Source organism: Diospyros lotus, chromosome 2, assembly GCF_014633365.1.
Source record: "Diospyros lotus cultivar Yz01 chromosome 2, ASM1463336v1, whole genome shotgun sequence".
In the NCBI taxonomy this organism is placed as follows: Eukaryota; Viridiplantae; Streptophyta; class Magnoliopsida; order Ericales; family Ebenaceae; genus Diospyros; species Diospyros lotus.
Window position 1 is genome coordinate 43,880,656 of NC_068339.1, and position 21,574 is coordinate 43,902,229.

Consider the following 21,574-nt stretch of genomic DNA (forward strand, 5'->3'; position numbering starts at 1 on the left):
TTAATTCTTGTCATTTAATTATCTACCGCCTAAATGGCCGGTTAGTTTATGCCTTTAAATTTCTTGTCATTTAAATTCTGTTATTTAAATTACGTCATTTAAATTTATGTCAATTAACTTTCAAATAAAAATGAGTAGTTAAATCTAATCTTGGGTTAAGGCAAGGACAGTGTCCAACGCCAATGATTCCCAAAGAAAGCTGCGCTTTAAATAAGTAACATTAATTTAAATTTCAGTATGAGTGTGTATTAATTATTAAAAAATCACTAGGTTTGGATTGGAGCGTAAGCCTAACTTAGAGCTTTCATGCCATGTATGAGAGTTACTAAAACTGGAAACGCTATCATACCTAAACCCATATGATTAATTTAGTTGTTTTGTGTATTAATTGCAATTGGATTTATGGTGGTTGCTTAAATTAGAATCTCGCATATCATGTATGGGGATTGCTTAACCTAGAACTATCATCATCTCTAATTGCATTTAATAACAAACCCTCATATCTGAAATTAAATTAATGTTGCTAATTTTTTATGCTAAAATTTGGGAATCAACGGGTTGGTACTGAAATTGTCTTAACTCAAGCACTATCCAAATTCATATTTTTACGTTTAATGTTTATTTCAATTTTTGTCTTACTTTATTTTCTAGTATCTGTTGTCTAAAAACAAAACCATAAAAAATCTTGTTGTCAATTTATCCAAATGCGTGTGCGTGTGTGACATTCTTTTTCTTTTGCCATAAATAAATCTCTCAGTGGACGACCTGGATTCATCCAGAAAATATAAATTTAAATTTGGACTACAACTGCACTCGTACACTGGCGAGTATAAACCTCTCACTAAAATAAAAAAAAATATAAAAGTTTTATTATGATTTGTTTTTATTGTGTTTTAATTGCAGGGTGAGAGTGCAGTCACTGCCACTCTCCCACGCCCTCTGTGTTTCTCGCATTTTAAGGCCAAATTGGCCCTATTTTTGGCCGATTTTCATGGGGTTCGGGCTGAATTTAAAGCTTCAATTGAAGCTTAATTGGAGATTAAAAATGAGAGGATAACAGACGCGAAGCAACGAGGAAAAAATTGGAGAAAATAGAAGAGAAATTCAGGAAAAATAATTTTTCTCTGTGCAAGTGAAAATCTGAAGATCGAGGTAAGTTAATCAACTTGTATTTAACATTCTCTATGGATTAAATCGTATTTTTAGGCTGTATTTTGGTTTATTTTAGCGTTAATATTATTTTACAGTGTGCGAGCATTTAAGGCCAGAAATCTGCAAAATAAGGCAAGCTCTCTTTACCATCTAAATTTTAGTGGCTTCATATTCCCGTAATAGTTTCGATTTTATATCGATTTAATTAGGTTATCGAAAATACGCGTAGGGATTTTAAATCGAAGCTTAGTTTTAATAGTAAAATGTATTAAATTGTGCAGCGGTTGAGCCAGGAGGTGGGAATCCGCTAGAAAAAAATGCAAGTTCCTAACCCTCTCCTCGTGTTCTTTAATTCCCGTGAGAGACCCTGTGATTTCTCGTATTTTATCATCTCCCTTACTCTAATTCGGCGCATAGCCTTATTTGTTGGATTATTATCCATTTGTGTTAATGTAAATTAAATTCGAGACTTCTAGAATTTTATTCGTTGTGAGCCTATGGGGGTTTATACCTCCCCCACTCCTTTTGGGAATGATGCTGACCCAGCTTGGGGAATAGGTTCCTAGACGTGCGGGTTATTTATGATTTTCTCATATTTATTTATAGTTCGGTTAGAGCTATCGAGCAGTAGGGTAGGGGTCGGTTGTTGGTGACGTTAGGGTAGACTATTGTACGGCCCTGATGTGGACCGTCGGGTGGACACTCCTAGTCACTGGCTGTTGACCGGTGCCGGGTACTGCTGACTAGCTCTGCTAGTATGTGATTTATTGCACGTCTAGATTCATTATTATACTGTTCATGATCTGATATGCACATGGGTACGGGTTGCATGTTGGGATATTCATTTATTGAGTATGCTTGGACACGGACATGCTAGTTTGGTTAGGTCACATCCAGCACGGGCATATGCATTGCGTGTGGTTTACTATATGGGCGGAGCATGGCCTGATGCCTGGATGTATGGGCGCCGGTGTATCACGTTGATGCTCATTACGCCATTGCATTTTATGTGCATTGCATGGATACTGGTAGTATTTAGTTCTCGGACGAGAGTACCGTTCCGAGGGAGCCTATGGCTCGGCTGTCAGGAGTACCGACAGGGACAGGTGTCGAGAGTACCGACATGGACGGGTGACGGGAGTACCGACCCGGGATAGCGCACAGATTGGCTGGAGGTATTTGTTACCGTCCAGGGCAGCGACAGGTTGGTATGGGACTTGGGTGCCAGGTGTCCTATGTGGGTGCCAGGTGTCCTATGTGAGCCCCAAGGACCAGTATGTGCTTTTATTATGCTATGCTATTGTGTTGTAGCGTCTCATGACTTGTGTGTGCCTGGGGGTTTATTCTGATGAGAGATTTCTGGTTTTGTGTAGCCTTCAGCCTTTCTTTTCTTATGCTTGCTGAGTCTCTCGACTCACCTTGTTTTTCCATCATTACAGGTAGTGGCAGCGTGGGCCATGGCAAGGGAGTCATCTCTTAGCGACAGAGTCGGTATGGTGTACAGGCAGTCCCGTCAGTCCCGGTCAACTCTGATGGTTGAGTAGAATTTACTCTGTTATTCTTACTGTGCCAGGTCGTTTCTCGAGTCTCGTGTATATTGGCACATAAGTCTGTGTTTATTTCTTTATCATGTGATCGCTGTGATATCGGGGTACCCGTAGTGCATGCATGTGTTTAGCTTTGCTTCCGTTGTTCTTATTTTTGTGTATGCATGCCGGGGTAGTCTTTGTCTCGTGATTCATTATTTTTCCCTTCCGTAAGTGCTCCCGTTCGGGTTGTCCTGGTGGCTGGGGATATCCGGGCAGAGGTGCTTACAGCACGCATATAAGTTAAATTTTATGAAAACAACCCAGGTAATCGAGGTGCACGATGAAATCTTAATATACATTGTGTATTAAGATTTAATGGGAGTCAAAACTATTTTGCCAGACTTTTATTGCTTGACACGTTAACTAACTTGATAAATTGAATGACCACGTAAAAAAATAAAAATATATGATAAAAAATATGAATTTAGATATATATAAAGTTAATAGAATCAGGGTTGGACCTTTCATGAGGCTCACGAGACGGTTGCCTATGGGCTTATACAAATTTGACTATTTAAGGCTCATAAATTGGAAATATCTCTCTTTGTAAGGGTTTATTGCACAGGCCCAATCGCCACACCCTCCCCTTCTGCAAAGCTTCGCCTCAGTCATTTTCCTTGTCTCGTTTTCGCTGATTCGTTTGCTGCTCTGCCTCTCTCATTCCGTCGCCCTAGTGGCCGATTCAAGGGTCCATTTTATATTTCGTTTGTCTCAAAATCTCAAGTACGGCACCGAATAGAATTAAAACATTATTGACAATACTAAAATGGCATTGATCATAAATGCATATCATTTTAAATTATAATAATTTATTTAATATTTAAAAAATACAATGACTAATTTTATCTCCAACTAGTGTTCACCTATGCGATGTACGGGAGGTGTAATCACAATAAATTTAAAAATTAAATTTTAATTAATATTAAAAAATTTATATATTAGTCTTGAAAATTCAATATCTTAAATCTTAATTAGTATTGAAAAACTCATGCATTGGTCTTGCATTAAATTAAAGATAGTGATTGATTAATTATTAAAATAAAATTATTTATTATATTATATATTTATTTATAAATTATAAATATAAATATAAATATAAATTAAAACTTCTAGGGGAAACATGAAATTTTCAATGCTAATTAAAAATTTATTTGAAAATTTTAATTTATAATTTTAAAATTTAATTTTTGCAATGATAACAAAACTTTGAAAATATGAATTTTGACTTATTTTTCTTTCACTATGTATTAATTTTCTTGCATAGTCTTGCAAATGTGATCTATTAAATCTTAATTAACATTGAAAAACCCATACACTAATATTTATTTTTTAATAATTGAGGAATTAATCAAAAATAATATTATAAATATTTTTTGATTAATAATATTTATAAAAAAATATTTATTTTTAATTCATTGAGAAATTATATATCTATATGTGACTTAATTAATAATTTAAATTTTCTATTAATAATATTTATTTAATTGATAATAAAAAGTTCCAAGATACTTTATAGGAGATTTCCAATTGCTTTGAAATAATAAGTACTAGGGAAAATTATTTTTATTTTATACAAATGAATAATTTTCTATGACTTAATTAATAGTTTAAATTGTCTATTCATATTCTTCAAAAATAATATTTATTTTTGACTGATTGAGGGATTAATTGAGGAATTAATCAAAATAATATTATAAATATTTTTAATTAATAATATTGATAAAAAATAATACTTTTTTTTCATTAATTGATGAGAAGATTAATTGAGTTTAAAATTAAGTTATAAATAAATATTATAAATAGTATTCAAAACACATGGTTAATTTTTTAATTTAATTATTATCGTTAATTTATTAAAAAACACAAGCATTTAATTAGTGTTACTTTTAGTAATTAATGCAAGTTTTGGGGAGAAAAATTATTTTACAAACTATCTGTCGACGTTCAATTTCGGCCGACTGTGATTCGTTTTGGGCCGCGGTGAGTCAATCCAAAAATACCGAGACGGAAGGAAAACCCCCCCCCCCCCCAAATTTCAAGCGTGTACACCAGAATCTTTTACGTGGTTCGGCCAGAACGATGCCTAGTCCACGGCCGCCGTCCGATTATTCTCTCAGAGTGGCGGTATCTGATTATTCTTTTCGTCCTTGCCCCTCATGGTCTCTTTGATTCTCATTTATATTGAGGCGCTTTTACAATTTAGATAATATATAAAAATACAGTGATTGTATAATGGGGGACAAACAGTTCTTATCGCCTTCACAAGACCGGGAGTGGAATCCTCATTACGAGGGGCATGGGCTGTTACAGATAAAGTGATCGGACCTTACCTCTGACTTCTCAGCAGCTTTGCCACTCATGCGAGCTGGAGGTTTTAGGCCAGCGACCTGGATGGGCCAGTGATCTGGAGGATATTTCAGGAGCTCGTTAGTCGATTGCTTGGAGCTCGTTGGGGGATTACCGGGAGCTCGCCATATGCTCGCTTTACGAGTTCCGGATATTTGGTGGAGGCTGGACTTTCCTTGACGAGGTCGTCCGGGCCTTCTTGGCCTTGGGTGATTGGGCCGGTCTATCAGACCGAGTCTGGCCCATGCGGGGTGATGCGGGAAATACATATAACATAAGCCCCCAGTTCGCGGCGCGATCTTCGCGCTGGGAACTGATGCGTGCCAGCTGTTCTTCCATCCCTCGGACTTCTGCCCAATCACTTTAAGTCTCGTAGTTCCATGCAGCACGCTTTGTCGGCAGCGCATTTAATGCGCGCCCCCTCCCCATTTCTGGGCATGATTACGCCCGTGGGACCCATAAGCTGTTGTGCGGCCGCTGGATGCGGAGCATGTGATAAGTCGTCATTTGATCCAACGGTTGGGATGGACCAAGCCGTCAGTATAAATAGTGGGGAGTGTCCACCCGCTTCTTCTTTCACGCTATTTTGAAACTCCCTCAAACCTTTACCTCCCTGCTTTCTCTTTCCTCTCTCGAGGCCTCCATTATCGCCGTGCTTTCAGACGTCTACCGTTCTCGTCCGGTGCTTGGTACGAGTCTCCATTCAGACGTCAGGCGCAGCTTTTAGGTAAGTTTGTCGTGACTTTCTTTTTCTTCTTGTGAGGCCGTCCACCGTTGGTTAGCCGTCGGTGGTTTCTCTGGCTTCGATCGATGTCGTTCTCATTTTTTGAGAAATGGCACGATTCAGTTTGGCGTTTGCTGGGCTTTTGGGTCCAATGACCTTAGGATTAGCTTTTCATGGAACACCGGGCTTGCGGCTGCAGCCCCTCCGCCCTAGGCGGTACCCCTTTGCGAAGTGCTCGGCCTGGAAGACCTAGGGGACGTTTTAGGGTTTTTTTTTCTAGATTCTTGAGGTCTGGTTCGCGACTTGCGACCTGACTGTTCTCTCTTTTCCTTTGTAGATGTCTGACCAACACCGTGGAAATTCAGGTCAAAAGCGCTGCAATTATATCGTAGGAGAAAACGACACTTCGAGCTCTGAAGATTGTCTCATTATGGAGGGCCAAAATCTTGAGGGTGCGAGCTCGAGGTGTAGGGAGGTCGCCGTCCCGACCTCTCCGGAAACCGAGCTGAAGGTTCAAGATCAGATCGCTGGTGGGAGTGCTGATCTTGCGGTCTTCAAGAGATTCTCATCCAAGGCCAAGCCTCACGAGGTGATGACTTGTGCTCAGGAGTTTCGTCTCCCCAGGACCTGCCGAATATACATCCCTGCTTCGAGCTCCCACGCAGCCTACCCGCCAGCCAATTTCATAGCTATTAGCCCCCAACACCTCGAGTCTGGTTTTAGGTTCCCAGTAGCCCCGTACCTTATTGCCCTCTTGAACGACGTCAAGCTCGCCCCCTTTCAACTAACACCGAATTCGTATGCCCAACTCACTTCTTTGGCCGTCTTATTCCTTATAAACAAGCTTCCTCTCCCTTCGCCAAAACTGATAAGATTTTTATTTTCTTTCAAAAATGCCAAGGACGGGCTGTATTACCTGGCGGCTCGTCCTTCCCCGTACAAGGCCGCCCTTCCTCAGGGTAAAGCAAAGGAGAAGTCCAACGTGGGCGATTACAAGTCCAGTTGGTTCTTCGTGTCTTGCCCTTCCCTTTCTCTACTTAGGAATTGTAGCTTCGCACTGACCCCTGGTAAGAGAATATGAGCTCTCATAAATCTTTCCTTTGTTTCGAGAGTGCTTGTTTTAACTTGCTCATGCTTTGATGCAGATTTTGGGGGGAAGAAACCGATTTTATCGGCCGAGGAGACTGATATCCTTGGCAAACTTGTGGCTGCGGAGTCGAGTTCGAAAATTCTTGAACTTTCGGACGAGCTACTTCGCGAATACGAGCTCGCCCCTCCTCTTGGCACCGAGACTATCGAGGGAGATCATTTCAGGGACTTGGGTACGGAGATTCTCCCTTCCGGCTTGTAGGTCGCTGAACCAAACAGTTCAATAGGGGAAGCTGACCAAGACGATAACATGGTTGATCTCGATCTCCTCCAACCGAAGCGTCATAGGGCGAGGTCGAGCACTACGTCCTCCATGACCCCGAGCTATAGCTAGCGGGATGGCAGGTCGGAGCAGCCGCAGCCGCAGCCGCAATCACGCCCTCAGCAGCAGCAAACCCAACAGTCGTGGGGAGGGGGGCAGCAGGAGCAGCGGCAAAGAACACTGCCCCGTCAGCCCCAACAGCCAAAGCAAGCTCATCTGCAGCTGGGGCATCGGCCCCCTATCTCCCGAGACCATGGTTCGAGTGGAGCCCGTGGGAAGGAGGTCGCAGTGGAGGTTCGAGACGCTCCTGCCGCCAGCTCGAAACGGAGATCGGACCAGCTGCAACAGGGGGAGGATATCAGGGCCAAACGGGTCAGGGTCCGTGAGAAGGAGCTGGCCCTGGAGGCCCTGCCAGGAGGGGTCTTTGTTGGTCCCCTCCTGGATTCCATGCCCGACTTCCTGGGTCCGAACTCGAAGCCCCTCGACGACCCGAAGTTAAAGGGAATCCCCCTTTGTGATTTTGTCGCCCGTCACAGCCTGGTGGTAAGTGGGAATTCTTCGTACCTTGGTTTCTTAGCCTACTTTTTTAATGAGCTAACATTTCTTCTTTTGCAGACTTCTCTTGCTGCCGTGAAGCTCCGAGCTCAGTACAAAGATTTTGAGGAGCAGCTTCAGTCGGTGAGTATGTCCCGTCAGGCCGAAATAACGAAGCTTGAGGACGAGAAGAACGCCCAAAAGGTCGAAATAACGAAGCTCTCGGACGAGAAGAAAGATCTCCAGGTCGAGCTCCTTGCCACTCAAAAGGAGGTGGAGGGTTGCTTGACGCGTCTGAGGATGGAGGTCCATAAGAATAAAGATCTCGACGAGGAGCTTTGCAGGTCGAAGAACATGTGGGAGCAAGCCAAATCCGGGCTCACCGGCGAGCTAAATGGAGCGAAGGCGGAGCTGCGGAGGGCTGAGGAGCGACTCAAATCAACCGAGGCGGAGCTTAGGGCGGCAAAGAAGGAGCGGACACGAGCGGATGATCATGCTGTTCGATGCGAGGAGCTTGCCAAGAGGACCATTGACGATATAAGGGCGGAGGTCGGAGAGCGGATGGACGCGGCGCGTAGGGAGACCAGATCCGACACCTGCTCGGCATTTCTGTACACCCTTTGGGTGAACCATCATGAGATGGATTTCTCCTTCTTTGGTGCGCAGGCTGTCGAGGAGGTGGCTCGGTATGCTGCCGAGGCCGCGGAAGATGCTGACGATGCCAGTCCCCTTGACTCGTTTTTGGTCGCAACGCAAGCTCCTCAGGTCGAGGCCGAGCTATTCGGGGTTGCCGCGGCTCAGTCTGGTGAGACTGCCAAGGAGCCTCCTGTGGAGGTTACCGAGGTTTGTCCAGCCGGGGCTGTCGAGGTCGATCTCCAGCCGACCCTATCTACTGAAGCTGGCCCTGTCGAGGTTGATCCTGTAGAACCAAACGCCCCTCTTAGCTAGGATTCCCACATGTATATATATATATATATTTTTTGTAACGTGAGCTTCATCTAATAATAAAAATTGGCATTTTGTGCACGTTGCCTCAAATTTCTTCGCGAACTCAAGTTAACTCTGACGAGGTTTTGGCATAACGATTCTTGAACCAATTTCGATGAGGTGACTTGAAAGTAACTTCTTCATGGTATAACTTGAAAATCATTTCAACAAGGCTCCCGTATTTTTGAAAGATTCACTGATAAGAAACTTTTGAGTATGTAACTTGATAACGAACTGTTCGAACATAGGTCCAGGTAGATCCGGAGTTTTATCAGCTCGTAGACTAACGCTCTTTAACTAGCTCGTTGATGATAGTTGTAATAATCAGCGCGAACACTCATACTTAGGCAATTTTCAGGAAACCCCGTTCAACATATTTTGACGAAATAACGAGAGTCTTGCCGAGATATATGTAAAGTCGGATGGCCTTGTGATCTCGTCTAACATGTAGTGGCTGAGAAGCTCGTTATAGGGTGTGTGCCTGGTAGGTCGCGAATGGTCTTATTTAGCCAAGTTAAGACGGACCTCAGGTAGGTCGCAGACCATGGCTTTAAGCCAAGATAGGAGGACCTCAGCTAGTGAAAGCGCAACCTGTACCACCAAGTTATATGTTCAGGCGGGTCATAGAGTGACCCCAGCTAACACACCATGGCTTATTATCTCGTTGACTTGTACGGCCAGGATATGTGTCCAGGTAGGTCGCGTTACGGCCTCAGCTAACACCCAGCGGCTTCTACAAGTTTTATTTGAACTAAGAGGGAACACCCAGGTAGGTTGCAGACCATGGCTTTAAGCCAAGATAAAAGGACCTCGGCTAGCGAACCCAAGCTCGGGGTTACTTGTGGAAGTGGTTGCTCAGTAGGTTCCAAACCATGACATAAAGTCCAGATGATTGGTTCTCAGCTCGCAAACCACGACCTGAGGGAGGGACCAAGGTGAATGCTCGGTTAAGCCGTTGATCGTAGCGCCGTGGCTAGGTTATTTAGGCCTCGGCTCGCAAACCATGACTTCTCGACCCCTCGTTACGGGGGCATTCAATCGAATACCAATAAGAATAAAGTGCAATGAAAGTTCATAAATTATAACCAGAATCATGAAAGTCATTCGTAATGAAAAAGACGGAGCATAGGCAAGAACGATTACATTTATCTGAAGTAAGGACGAAGGTGTTCTGCGTTCCAAGCTCGTGGGAGAGAGAGACCGTCCATGTTTGCCAGATGATATGCTCCGTTTTTCAAATTTTTTTTGATGATAAATGGACCTTCCCAGTTAAGACCTAAGGTGCCATCGCTTGCCGCCCGTGCTCCTGGCAGTACCAGGCGTAGTACCGGATCTCCGACGTTGTAACGTCGGATTTGGACCTTCCTGTTATAGTATCGTGCCACCCTTTGTTGATAAATGACGATCCTTATGCGAGCTACATCTCTTGATTCCTCGAGCAGGTCCAGATTAGCCGCCAGTAGCTCGTTATTACGATCTAAGCTGAAGGTGGCCCTTCGGTGGTTGGCCACTTTATTCTCAGTGGGGATCATAGCCTCCGACCCATACGCCATTGAGAATGGGGTTTCTCCAATGTTGCTTCGGGCTGTTGTCCGATAGGTCCATAGCACTGTTTGCAGTTATCCACCCAGGCCCCCTTTCTAGCCTCAAGCTTTGTCTTCAGGGTCTGCTTGATTATTTTGTTGACTGCTTCGACCTGCCCATTGGCCTGGGGGTGATCAACGGCGGTGAAACTCTTTTGAATCCCCATTGACTCGCAGAATTGGATGAATTGCTCGCTGGTGAATTGGGTTCCGTTGTCCGTTACTATTTACTGTGGCACTCCGAATCTGCAGATTATGTTATCCCATGTAAAAGCTTGTGTCTTCGCACTGGTGATCTGTGCGAGCTCTTTGGCCTCTGCCCATTTGGTGAAGTAGTAAACTGCCACTATGGCATGTTTGCATCCTCCGCGAGCCGTGGGGAGCGGCCCGATTAGATCCATGCCCCAAATGGCAAAGGGCCAAGGGCTACTCATCTGCTGCAGGTAAGCCGGCAGAGCTCGCGGAACCTTAGCGAACCTTTGGCACTTCTCGCATTTCTTGACCGTCTTTATGGCATCTTGCTTCACGGTGGGCCAATAAAACCCTTGTCGGAGGGCCTTTTGTGCCAGAGAGAGTGCCCATGCATGATTACTGCAGTGGCCTGCATGAATTTCTTCTAGCACAGCCTGGCAATCGGTGCCGTCAATGCACCTCAGGAGCGGGGCTGAGAACCCCCTCTTATATAGTCTTTCATCGTAGATGCAATATCGGGCGGCTTGAGCTCGCAGGCGACGTGCTTCTAGCTTGTCTTCCTGTAGTTTCCCATCTTGCAGATACTCCAAGATGGGGGTCATCCATGAGTTTTGTGGCGCCGTGATCAGTAGCGTTTCATCTCGTTGTTCTGTGCTCGGGGTGGCCAAAAAATCGACAGGTATGTCTCCCAAGAATTCTGCGTCCCGGGCAGTTGCTAGGCGAGCCAGAGCGTTCGCATGAGAGTTCTGGGAATGGGGGATTTGATGCATTTCATATTTTTCGAAAGTGTCTAAAAGTTCGCGTACCTTCTGTAAGTATGTTGCCATCTTCGTGTCTCTGGCCTGGTATTCTCCCCGTACCTGGTTGACAACTAGCTGAGAGTCGCTGAAGATCTCCAAGAATTGAGCTCGTATTTCCTTTGCCAGGCGGAGTCCTGCTAATAAGATCTCCAACTAGCTGAGTTTTTTGGATTGACTCACCGCGGGGTTTTTAACGGGTTGGGCTTCCCGAATTCCTCTTTGTTCCTTTCGATGGCGAAGATCCTTTCTTGGGGGTCTGACAGGGCACAGTAGCTGTCAAAGCGCTGTGATCTACGAGGTCGCTCATCTCCCTCTGCCTTCCGAGCTCGCTTGAACACTTCATTGCTCGAGCGCTCCCCCCGAGCTTCTCTTCTGGCGTCTCCGTTGTGCCTTCTCTTATTCTGGCTGGAGCCCCCAGCTTCTTCTCTCGACCCGACGGGTTTCTTCGTCCCGAAGGCGTCTTCCCATCGGATTTCCTTGGAAGCTCGTTCATAGAATTCCCCCAGGTCTTTGACCGGGGTTCGATAGATGCTCTCGTAGAGCTTTCCGTCTTTTCGGAGGCCGGCGGAGATCGCCGTTAGGATACTTTCATCCGAGGGATCCTTGACGTTACTCACCTCGCGCCTGAACCTGGCGATGTAATCCCTCAGTGGCTCGTTTGCTTTCTGGAATACGGTGGCGAGATGGCAAGGTGGCGCGAGCTGCCTCCTTAGAGCCCTGTATTGGTTAAGGAACCTTTGTTGGCACTCTTCCTAACTGTTGATGCTACGAGGCAGAAGGCTCCTGAACCAAGCTCGGGGGATGTCTCCTAAGATTGCTGGGAAGGCACGACATTTAGCCAGCGAGCTGGTTGTCTGTAGATCCATTTGCACGTTGTACGCATCCAGGTAATCATAGGGGTCGCTGTCCCCATTATATTGTGGCATGCTCGGGACCTTAAACCTCCGCGGCAGGGGTTCGAGCTCAATTTCTCTGGGGAATGGCGTCCTATCCCCACGGCCATTATTCTGGCTGCGGACTCCTTGTCGTTCTTCCAGCTGTCGCACCCTTTAATACAGCTCTTCCACAGTTGAGTCCGGTCCTACTGATTGCTGGGCTTGCGATCGCCTGCTTCTTTCTCGGACTGGGGAGCGGTGAATTGGGGACGGATAGTTATTCCCGATATCCTCTTCCGCGGGTGGGTGTCTCTCCTCCCGCGGTTGGCGGACCCTGCGAGGCGATGCCAGTGGGTCGTGGACAGCCCGTGCTTGAGCTTGGGCCAGAATTCTGACCGCGTCAGCGAGTTGCATTACCGTATTCTACAATGCTTCCTGGTGCTGCTGCCAATCCCGGATCATCCCTGTCCCAGTGATTTGGACAGTAGGCTAGACAGGGACTCGTGGTGGTATGCCGGGAGCGTCTCCGGCAGGCGGCGGCAAAGGAGTATCAGCTGCCGGGGCAACGGGTCCTCCATTTGGTGGTAAGTCTCGTGGTCGGTCGTGGTGATTTTCAGGTGGGTCGACCGCCGCCTCGGAACTTCAAGTATTCCTTCCCCTAGCCATGACTATTGATCAGAGTGGCCCCTTCCTCTAGCGCCAAAATGTCGACGTTCAATTTCGGCCGACCGTGATTCGTTTTGGGCTGCGGTGAGTCAATCCAAAAATACCGAGAAGGAAGGAAACCCCCCCCCAAAAAAAAATTTCAAGCGTGTACACCAGAATCTTTTACGTGGTTCGGCCAGAACGATACCTAGTCCACAGCCGCCGTCTGATTATTCTCTCAGAGTGGCGATATCTGATTATTCTTTTCATCCTTGCCCCTCATGGTCTCTTTGATTCTCATTTATATTGAGGGGCTTTTACAATTTAAATAATATATAAAAATACAGTAATTGTATAATGGGGGACAAACAGTTCTTATCGCCTTCACAAGACCGGGAGTGGGATCCTCATTACGAGGGGCATGGGCTGTTACAGATAAAGTGATCGGACCTTACATCTGACTTCTCAGCAGCTTTGCCATTCATGCGAGCTGGAGGTTTTAGGCCAGCGACCTGGATGGGCCAGCGATCTGGAGAATATTTCAGGAGCTCGTTAGTCGATTGCTTGGAGCTCGTTGGGGGATTACCGGGAGCTCGCCATATGCTCGCTTTACGAGTTCCGGATCTTTGGTGGAGGCTGGACTTTCCTTGACGAGGTCGTCCGAGCCTTCTTGGCCTTGGGTGATTGGGCCGGTCTATCGAACCGAGTCTGGCCCATGCGGGGTGATGCGGGAAATACATATAACACTATCATACTTTTATATATATAAAAATAATATATATTATTATATTATATAAAGATAATATTTTATTTAATAGACACTTAATTAATACTTTAAGTGTCTATTAGTATTCCTCATAAATAGTATTTATTTTTGATTAATTGATGAATTAATTAAATATTTAATATTCACATAATAATATTTTGAAAAGCTTATGATTAGCATTGAAAAATTTATATATTTAAAATTTATTATTAATTTTACAGTAATTAATACTTATTATTTTAAAATAATTAAAAATTTTAAATTATTAAGGCAAGATTTGGAGATATATAAAGATATAGAAATATAATAATTTACTTAATTATTTTTTAATTACACTAATAAGCGGTCAACTGGACTATATAAGGACCTATTTTATATTTTGTCAAAAACAAAAAACAAAATCAGCAAAGCAGGCGGGAGGCATGAAGAACGTGAGGTGGCGTCAAGACCTTCCGCTTTGCCTTTTTGGCATAACAAGCAAGTGAAGTAACAACAAGCCTTACCCGAAAGGCAAGGAACCACGTGACTTCAGCGCGCACGTGGCGAATCGTATCACGTCACTGACATCAGGCCCTTGCCCTGCGAATTTCAAATAAAGATTAATTGTCACCTTTTTTCTCTTAATACCTTTCGAGCAATGGAGAGTCTTACACGCAGAAAAAGAAAAAAACAATGGCCAATATAATAATAATAATAATAATAATAAACAAAAGAAAATCCAACGATTCCTAATTATTATATAGTCAATACACGTGAAGCAATACAGGGCCACAAAAAATACAGACCGGCAGAGTGCTTAATTAATTAGGCTAATTATTGTCTGCAAGCCACTCCTAATCCATGATTAGTAAAAGCATAAATTCTTAAACCCTTCAATTCGAACGCCTGGAATCTAGAATCTGGTTCTCTCCCTCTCTCTCTCTTTGCCTATTTTGTTTACGTCTCCGTTAATACGTGTCGATTGCACTCGATGAATTCGCAACCGATACGGAACAAGACAAGGATCAACGTTTTGTCGCCTTGTTCGGTTCATGTTGGGCGGGTTCGTGTGCAACTGTTTGAGCTCTCGGGAAAGACAAAATCGCAGTTCGAATCGTCTCCGAAATATCTTCCCCTCTCGTTCTGTTCCCCGTTTTTTCCCGGGTTGAATCGCGCGGTCTTTCGTCGCCAGGCATTTGTTTCGAGAACTGAGAGAGGGGTTTTGCTTGTTAATCGGTTGTCTCAAATGGGTCTCGCGATTTTCAACGTTTTGGATTTATGATGTCGAGAGAGACGAGAGATATAAGGCCCGTGTTGTTGAAATTCGGCGTGGCTGTGGCTCTTTCTCTCGGTGGGATTCTCTATTCGTTTCTCAGAGCCAAAAGGATCAAACGGTCTCAATCTCCTCTACCGGCCTCTCCTTCTTCTGGTTTGCTTCTTTGTACTTCATCCTTGCATCAAAATTGATACGGGTTTTGAGTTTTGGTCTTGGTTTTGCTTCTCTGTACATTTCTTTTTGTCAAAGTTGATGTGCGTTTTGAGTTTTGATCTTGGTTTTGATCATAGATTGTGTAATCTGCGTTCAGATTCTGACTATCAATTTCATACAGACAGGGGAAAAGCTGAGATAAAAAATGAGCCTCAGGCATCACGGACCGCAACTTCAGAGACACATGTAAGATTCTTTCAACGGCTCTTTGTAACAGAAATTATTATTATTATTTGTTAAATTTCTATTGCTTATTGTTTCCTATTCTTAATTGATCTGTAATTTTCCTGTTTACAGATGTGTGCATGTTTGTCTGTGGATGTGTGATTCTAAGTTACTCTAATTGGTGTTGATGTCATTTTTTAGTTTTTGATACCCGTGCAACCTATATTCACCTGTGTTTTTTGGGGGAATTATGAGCTACGTATTATATCCGTGATCAGCCTGTATCTGCTAATATGTTGTAGTTAAGACACTTGGGTTTTGTTTCATTGATTTAATGTTGAAGAAATGAAGATAGAGAAGGAGACTTCTGTTTATAGAAATCTGAGAAAGAAAACTATACTAAGTTTTCCTAAAATCCTGTATCCCTCATCACTTTGTTAATATGGTCATCACATTTAATTGATTAGGGAGACAACTGTCTGGAAATCAAATTGAGAGGTTACTTTTTGATATGGACCTGATCACATTGTTTGTCTGCAGGGAAAGCCGAATTAGTTGCTTACAAGCTTGCTGTATTTTAATGTGTACGAACCTATCTAACCTCTGTTATTGGTTACAGGAGGAATCGTGTCTCCATAAACATAAGGTCCCTCCTGATGGCTCTGTTGCCTGTCTCTCTCCAAGCAGTGGAGATGGTGCGGATAAAGATGGGATCCTCTTGCCGGAGTTCAATGACCTTGTGAAAGAGTTTAACATGGGTGACACAAAGGCTGGCCTGTCTCCCAAAAAAAATGTGGAGATGCCTTCCTCAGATGTAGAAACGCCTAGAGCACTTGAGCCTGCTTACCCGGAGGAGTGTGAGCAAGAAATTAGAAACCTGAAAAACTTGGTCAAAGTTCTTAGAGAGAAGGAGAGGAGCCATGAGATCAAACTGCTCGAGTATTATGGTCTTAAAGAGCAAGAAACTGCTGTCATGGAATTTCAAAACCGATTGAAGATAAATAACATTGAGGCTAAGCTTTTCACTCTTAAGATCGAGGCACTGCATAGAGATAATAGAAGATTAGAGGCACAGGTGGCCGATTATGTAAAAGTTGTTGCAGAGCTTGAAGCAGCAAGAACGAAAATAAAGATGCTGAAGAAGAAGCTAAAGTTTGAAACTGAACAGACCAAGGAACAAATTTTAACTCTTCAACAAAGAGTCAGACAGCTGCAGAACCAGGAAAGAGAGGCTGTCGCAAATAATTGGAATGTTCAAGTGAAACTGCAGCAGCTCAAGGATCTGCAGAAGGAAGCTGCGGAATTGAGATGCTCTAATTACAGTTTACAGGTTGAAAATTCCAATTTGTCTCAGAGGCTGGAGAGCACTCAAATTCTTGCACATGCTGTTTTAGAAGATAAAGAGGTATTGAGTTCATTCCAGGTCCATCAATCTCATCTTGTTTCTTCCATTCCATTCCCTTCCCGGTGGGTTTATTTTGATCTTGATTTTCGTTATAGGCAGAAGCTATGAAGGTAGAAGTCCACCATTTAAGACGTCAAAATGAAGATTTGTTGAAGGAAATCGAGCAACTTCAAGCAGATCGAAGTTCTGATGTCGAAGAGCTAGTGTATCTGCGTTGGATAAATGCTTGCTTACGTTATGAGCTGAGAAATTTTCAGCCGGGACCTGGAAAGACAATTGCTCGGGACCTTAGCAAAACCTTAAGCCCCTCGTCGCAGCAGAAAGCCAAGCAGCTAATAGTCGAATATGCAAATAGAGAGGGCTGGACAGGAAAGGAAATGAATGTTACAGACTCTGATTTCGACCAGTGGTCATCATCCTCTCATTCTTATGTTACAGATTCCGGTGAGTATGACGATTCATCTCTTGATAATTCCTCTTCTAGAAAAACTGAAAATGCCCATACTCTCAAATCAAAAATTTTGAGCAAGCTGAGGAGACTGATGCGGAGAAAGGGGAGTCACCGTAGTCAGAGTTCATCGCAGGGAAGAACTGCAACCGAAGAATATATGATGGCTAATTCTAGTAATGGACAAGGTAATCTGTTGAGGAGTACGTCTGTGGATTCGTGTACATGTTCTGTGCAACTCGATAGCACGGCAAATCTGACAGAGGATGTGAAGGATCCGCGAGGTAGTTCCAGAAACAGTGACATTGGACAGTTGAGCGTTTATAGCGCTGGCAATTTGCAGCCCAAAAACCAACTTCATGGAAGCCCAGTAACCTTTCAGAAATCTCAAGTGGTGAAATATGCAGAAGCTTTGAACGATTCTGACATTTTGTATATATAGCTTTGGTTGATAGATTTTGTACACCTAAGATATCTGTTATAGAATGTAGACCTTCAAATGCAGTTTCTGTTTGTGGTTTGGGATTGCTTGCTTGTCGGCTCCCAATTTTACCATGAAACTGTTTAGAGGAGTTACGGATTGTTTGTGAAAATTAAGGAAGCCTGCTGTATAAAACACAACTTAGCATGCATTTGGATTCAACTTGTTCTTGGATTGTTGTTCCATCCATCTGTTGTTGATGCTCTCTTATAAAGGGATGGAATGGAAGACCAGTACTTTCTTTCGACTGGGAGAAGATATGAACAAGTAGTAATGGAATATCCTCGCTAGAATATTTTAGGACACTTTTTCGTTAGAAAAGTGTCCCATAAATCTTTTCTAAACAGATTCCGCATAAGGGAAAGGGAGGACGACCTAGAAGACTTGTAGGTATATTGGAGGGGAAATTTTATTTGCAACCATAATTTTTACTCTCCTTAGCTAACGGAAGTAAAATTTTAATTTTTGCTATTTATAACCAGAGTGATTAGTTTTTACAATCATCTATATTCCAAACATATCCTCTAAACATCCATCCCTCAAAATATGGCCTCACGCACAACAAACTCTCTTCACATCACTTCTCACATCAAACTATCTTCAGACCATTGCCATCTCGCTAGAGTCGCTTACCTCGCCCGCCCTTTTCGTTGGAGTCCCTCGCTTTCTCGTCGGAATCATGGAAACTAAGCAAGAAAGATTTAAAAAAAATTCTATTTGCAGCCAAGTGTATTTTGCTTTTCGCGAGATAATATGGCTGCCCATCATTGCACCCGAAGATTTGAGAGTTTTGAAAGCACCTAAATCCATAATTCTAGGAAAATATAATTCTCCTTAACCCATGAATTCAAGAAAAATAATTTTTTTTCGAATCCACGTATATATGTATGCATGTAATATGAAGTTATTCTTATAAAATGTTGCTGCATTTGATTGGGTTTAACCATTTGTAATTTTCACATGCCAAACTCTTTCATTTGGAATAATTTATATACAAAATCATTATATATATGTTTATAGTTATAATATGTATATAATTATAATATATATAATAATATACTTGTAATAATATATATTTATATTATATATTATATAATATAGTTTCTCCCGAACCCATGGACTCGGGAGAAATTATTATATACATATAATATAATAGTACATAATATATTATATACATATAATAGTATAGGTTCGGGAGAATTGATTTTTTCCAAATTTATGGATTAACCTTGGGTTTAGGGAACCTCAAACCCCCCCGAAACTTGTTGTTCTGGGGATGAGAGGTTCCCCGAACTGCTGGGTTTGGGGAACCCCTCACCCCCCGAACAATGAGGTTCGGGGAACCCCTAACCCCCAAATCTCAATGTTCGGGGAATTAGGGGTTCCCCGAACTGCGGGGTTCATAGAACCACTTACACCCCGAACAACGAGGTTCGAGGAACCCCTAATCCCCAGAATCTTGTTGTTCGGGAGATTAGGGGTTCCCCGAATCACGAGGTTCAAACCACTATGTTATTATTTTTTTAATTAATATTAAACATAAATCGTGTATTTTCTTAATTTTTAATTAATCCTAAATAATGCAACATATGATAATTTGTTTTTAAAAAATATTAATAATTTGTGTGTGTTTAGTGTAATTGTGCAGATAAATAATGAGAATTTGTGTTTTATAAATATTAATAATTTGTGTGTTTTAGAAATATTAATAATTTACGTTACCTCATTTGTAGTAAACGATTGAATAGCATCAAATGACTGTTGAAATGAAAAAAAAATGGTATGTAAATAAAAACCATAAACAATTTGAAAGCATTGTTCAAATAATAATTAAATGAAAGTTGTATAATACCTGATTGTTAGTAAATGGTTCAACAGCATCAAATGACTGTTGAAATAAACAAAAATTATATAAATAAAAAACATAAATAATTTGAAGCAATGAAATATTCTGAATCATTGGATTCAGAACTACTTGACTCCCCCGAACCAAAGAATTCGGGGCATCCTCGAGTTCCCGAATCCTTCGGTTCGGATACTCAAGGAGTCCCCGAATCCTTCAATTTGGGAGGTATCAACTCTCCCGAATCCAAGGATTCAGGGGATCATTCTCTAGTCGGTACTCCAAGTGTCTCAACTCCTGGTTCTCGCCTATTGATGATAAACAAAATTATAAATACAACAAATTTTCAAATACCTCATGGATTTCATCATCTTGTTTCTTGCCGGAACATGAATAGTTATTATCTTATTTGTAAAACTCTGTAAACATTTGTCTATAATAATCTTCAATGCTTAACTTGCCTATGACGAGCAGAAATGTGCTTAGCAATCTTCGATGTTGAATAATAGTTGTTGTGCAATGCTCGATATTGAATAATAATGGTTGAGCGATGTGAGTGAGTAAAGGTGTTCAGGTGTGGTGAGTTATGACGATGGTGGACGAGAAAGTACATACACGTGCTTGAAAGAGTAATATTGGGTGGTTGAGTGTAAATGATTTAAATGAAGGGTAAATATGAGATTTTATCTCAAAACATTTTAGGAATATTAAAAGTGGGTTGCGAAGAGCAAACCTTATCGTTGCAAATAGAATTTCCTCTACTGGAGATATCTCCTACAGGATATTTCCAAAAAGACCCTCAAACAAATAACTCTAATGGTCAAAAATATCTCAAAAGATATAACGTATAATATAACTTATTGTTAGAAACTATAATTCTAGTCAATTTCAAAATACCATGGGTCCTTATCTTAAATTTCCATACTTTTCTATAAATAGGTGAATTCTCTCTTTAAAAATGGTACGCCTTAGATACTAATAAAGTTTATGCATTCAACTATTCAACAATCTCTTGTGTCTTACTTAAATAACAAAATGTTTGCACATGAAATATTTCATATGTTTTGATTATTCTATTCTTTTATATATTCCGTGTGACTTAACGACAAATTTTCCAACAAATAAATTTTAAGTCGTGTTTAAGCAACAATATAATGGAAACAATTAATAGATGTGTTTCTTTCCATTCATTCTCCTCCAATTTGGAGGGGACAAAATTTTCATTTCATCTCATTTCATTTCATTATTAATTGTTCTTCAAACAAAATATATATATATATATATATCTGTTTCTATCTAAGTCTATATTGTTGTTAAAATTCACACCATGGGCTTCGGTAATTAAGATTAAAGCTTGTAATAATAATGATGTTATTGCATTAAGTGCTTTAAATATTTTGGAGAATTAATTATTTTTTTTATTAATTTTGGTCTACTGTGTTTCTATTCATAATTGTTAAAATTGGTCCAACCAATTGGGGTATTAGTTTGGTGGTTCACTGTTGAATTATTGATTTAGAAATTTATATCACATATAATATAATTGTTTAGGTTATATGAATATATTCCAAAAATAAATGTACTATTTTTGTAAAGATATCAAAGCAAATGATCATTTATCAAAGTAGAAGATATATCCGTAAATTATATTGTTAAAGTTTTTAAAATTTATGTTCCTTGGGATTGTTTCACTTATCAGCACTCCGAGCGATTTAGATTTTTAGGTTCGAATTTGTTCTTTGCGCAACCATTGTAAATTAGATTCAGATTTATCTCTCTTGTAGAAAATTATAGGATCGAGCGATAGAGATCCCCGCAATAAAGGGTATCTTAAATTTCTGAAATTTATCTTTTGTAATACTATAATTATTATTATCACAATCACAATCACAAAATTTTTATTTTTATTATAATTTAGTCACTTTTTTAATTAAAAAAGTAATAGAATATACATTAGTATAAATTTTAAAATCATTTGATTGTGTGATTTATGTTAATTTGAATCTTAATAATTTTTAAGTTTATACTAATGTATTTTATGCTAATTTTTATTAATAAAATTTTATGAAAGCTTAAAATAGTAATTAAATTTTAATACAAATTCAAATTTAATAATTATAATAACAAAAATTAAAATATAATAACTAACTTATTACTAAT

General features: G+C 41.4%; 1 protein-coding gene across 2 annotated transcripts; it reads left to right on the forward strand.

Annotated features, from left to right (window-relative positions):
* The first annotated feature begins 14,483 nt into the window (after window positions 1-14,483).
* LOC127793820 (protein CHUP1, chloroplastic) lies at window positions 14,484-17,733 on the forward strand. Of its 2 annotated transcripts, none has more exons than XM_052324561.1 (4): window positions 14,484-15,012; window positions 15,170-15,258; window positions 15,857-16,642; window positions 16,738-17,733. In XM_052324561.1, the coding sequence occupies exons 1-4, from the start codon at window positions 14,862-14,864 to the stop codon at window positions 17,530-17,532; spliced, it is 1,821 nt and encodes a 606-aa protein (XP_052180521.1). In that variant the 5' UTR covers window positions 14,484-14,861; the 3' UTR covers window positions 17,533-17,733. The 2 variants fall into 2 exon arrangements, with proteins under 2 accessions (XP_052180521.1, XP_052180522.1); XM_052324562.1 differs by having other exon boundaries at window positions 14,485-15,012; window positions 15,194-15,258.
* The last annotated feature ends 3,841 nt before the right edge of the window (window positions 17,734-21,574 follow it).

Bases quoted from the DNA above. Each gene is read 5' to 3' on its own strand.
- LOC127793820 (XM_052324561.1), top strand. From the start codon at position 14,862: ATGATGTCGAGAGAGACGAGAGATATAAGGCCCGTGTTGTTGAAATTC. The intron at 15,013-15,169 runs GTTTGCTTCTTT...ATCTGCGTTCAG, and splicing joins ACCGGCCTCTCCTTCTTCTG to ATTCTGACTATCAATTTCAT. The intron at 16,643-16,737 runs GTATTGAGTTCA...TTTTCGTTATAG, and splicing joins CTGTTTTAGAAGATAAAGAG to GCAGAAGCTATGAAGGTAGA.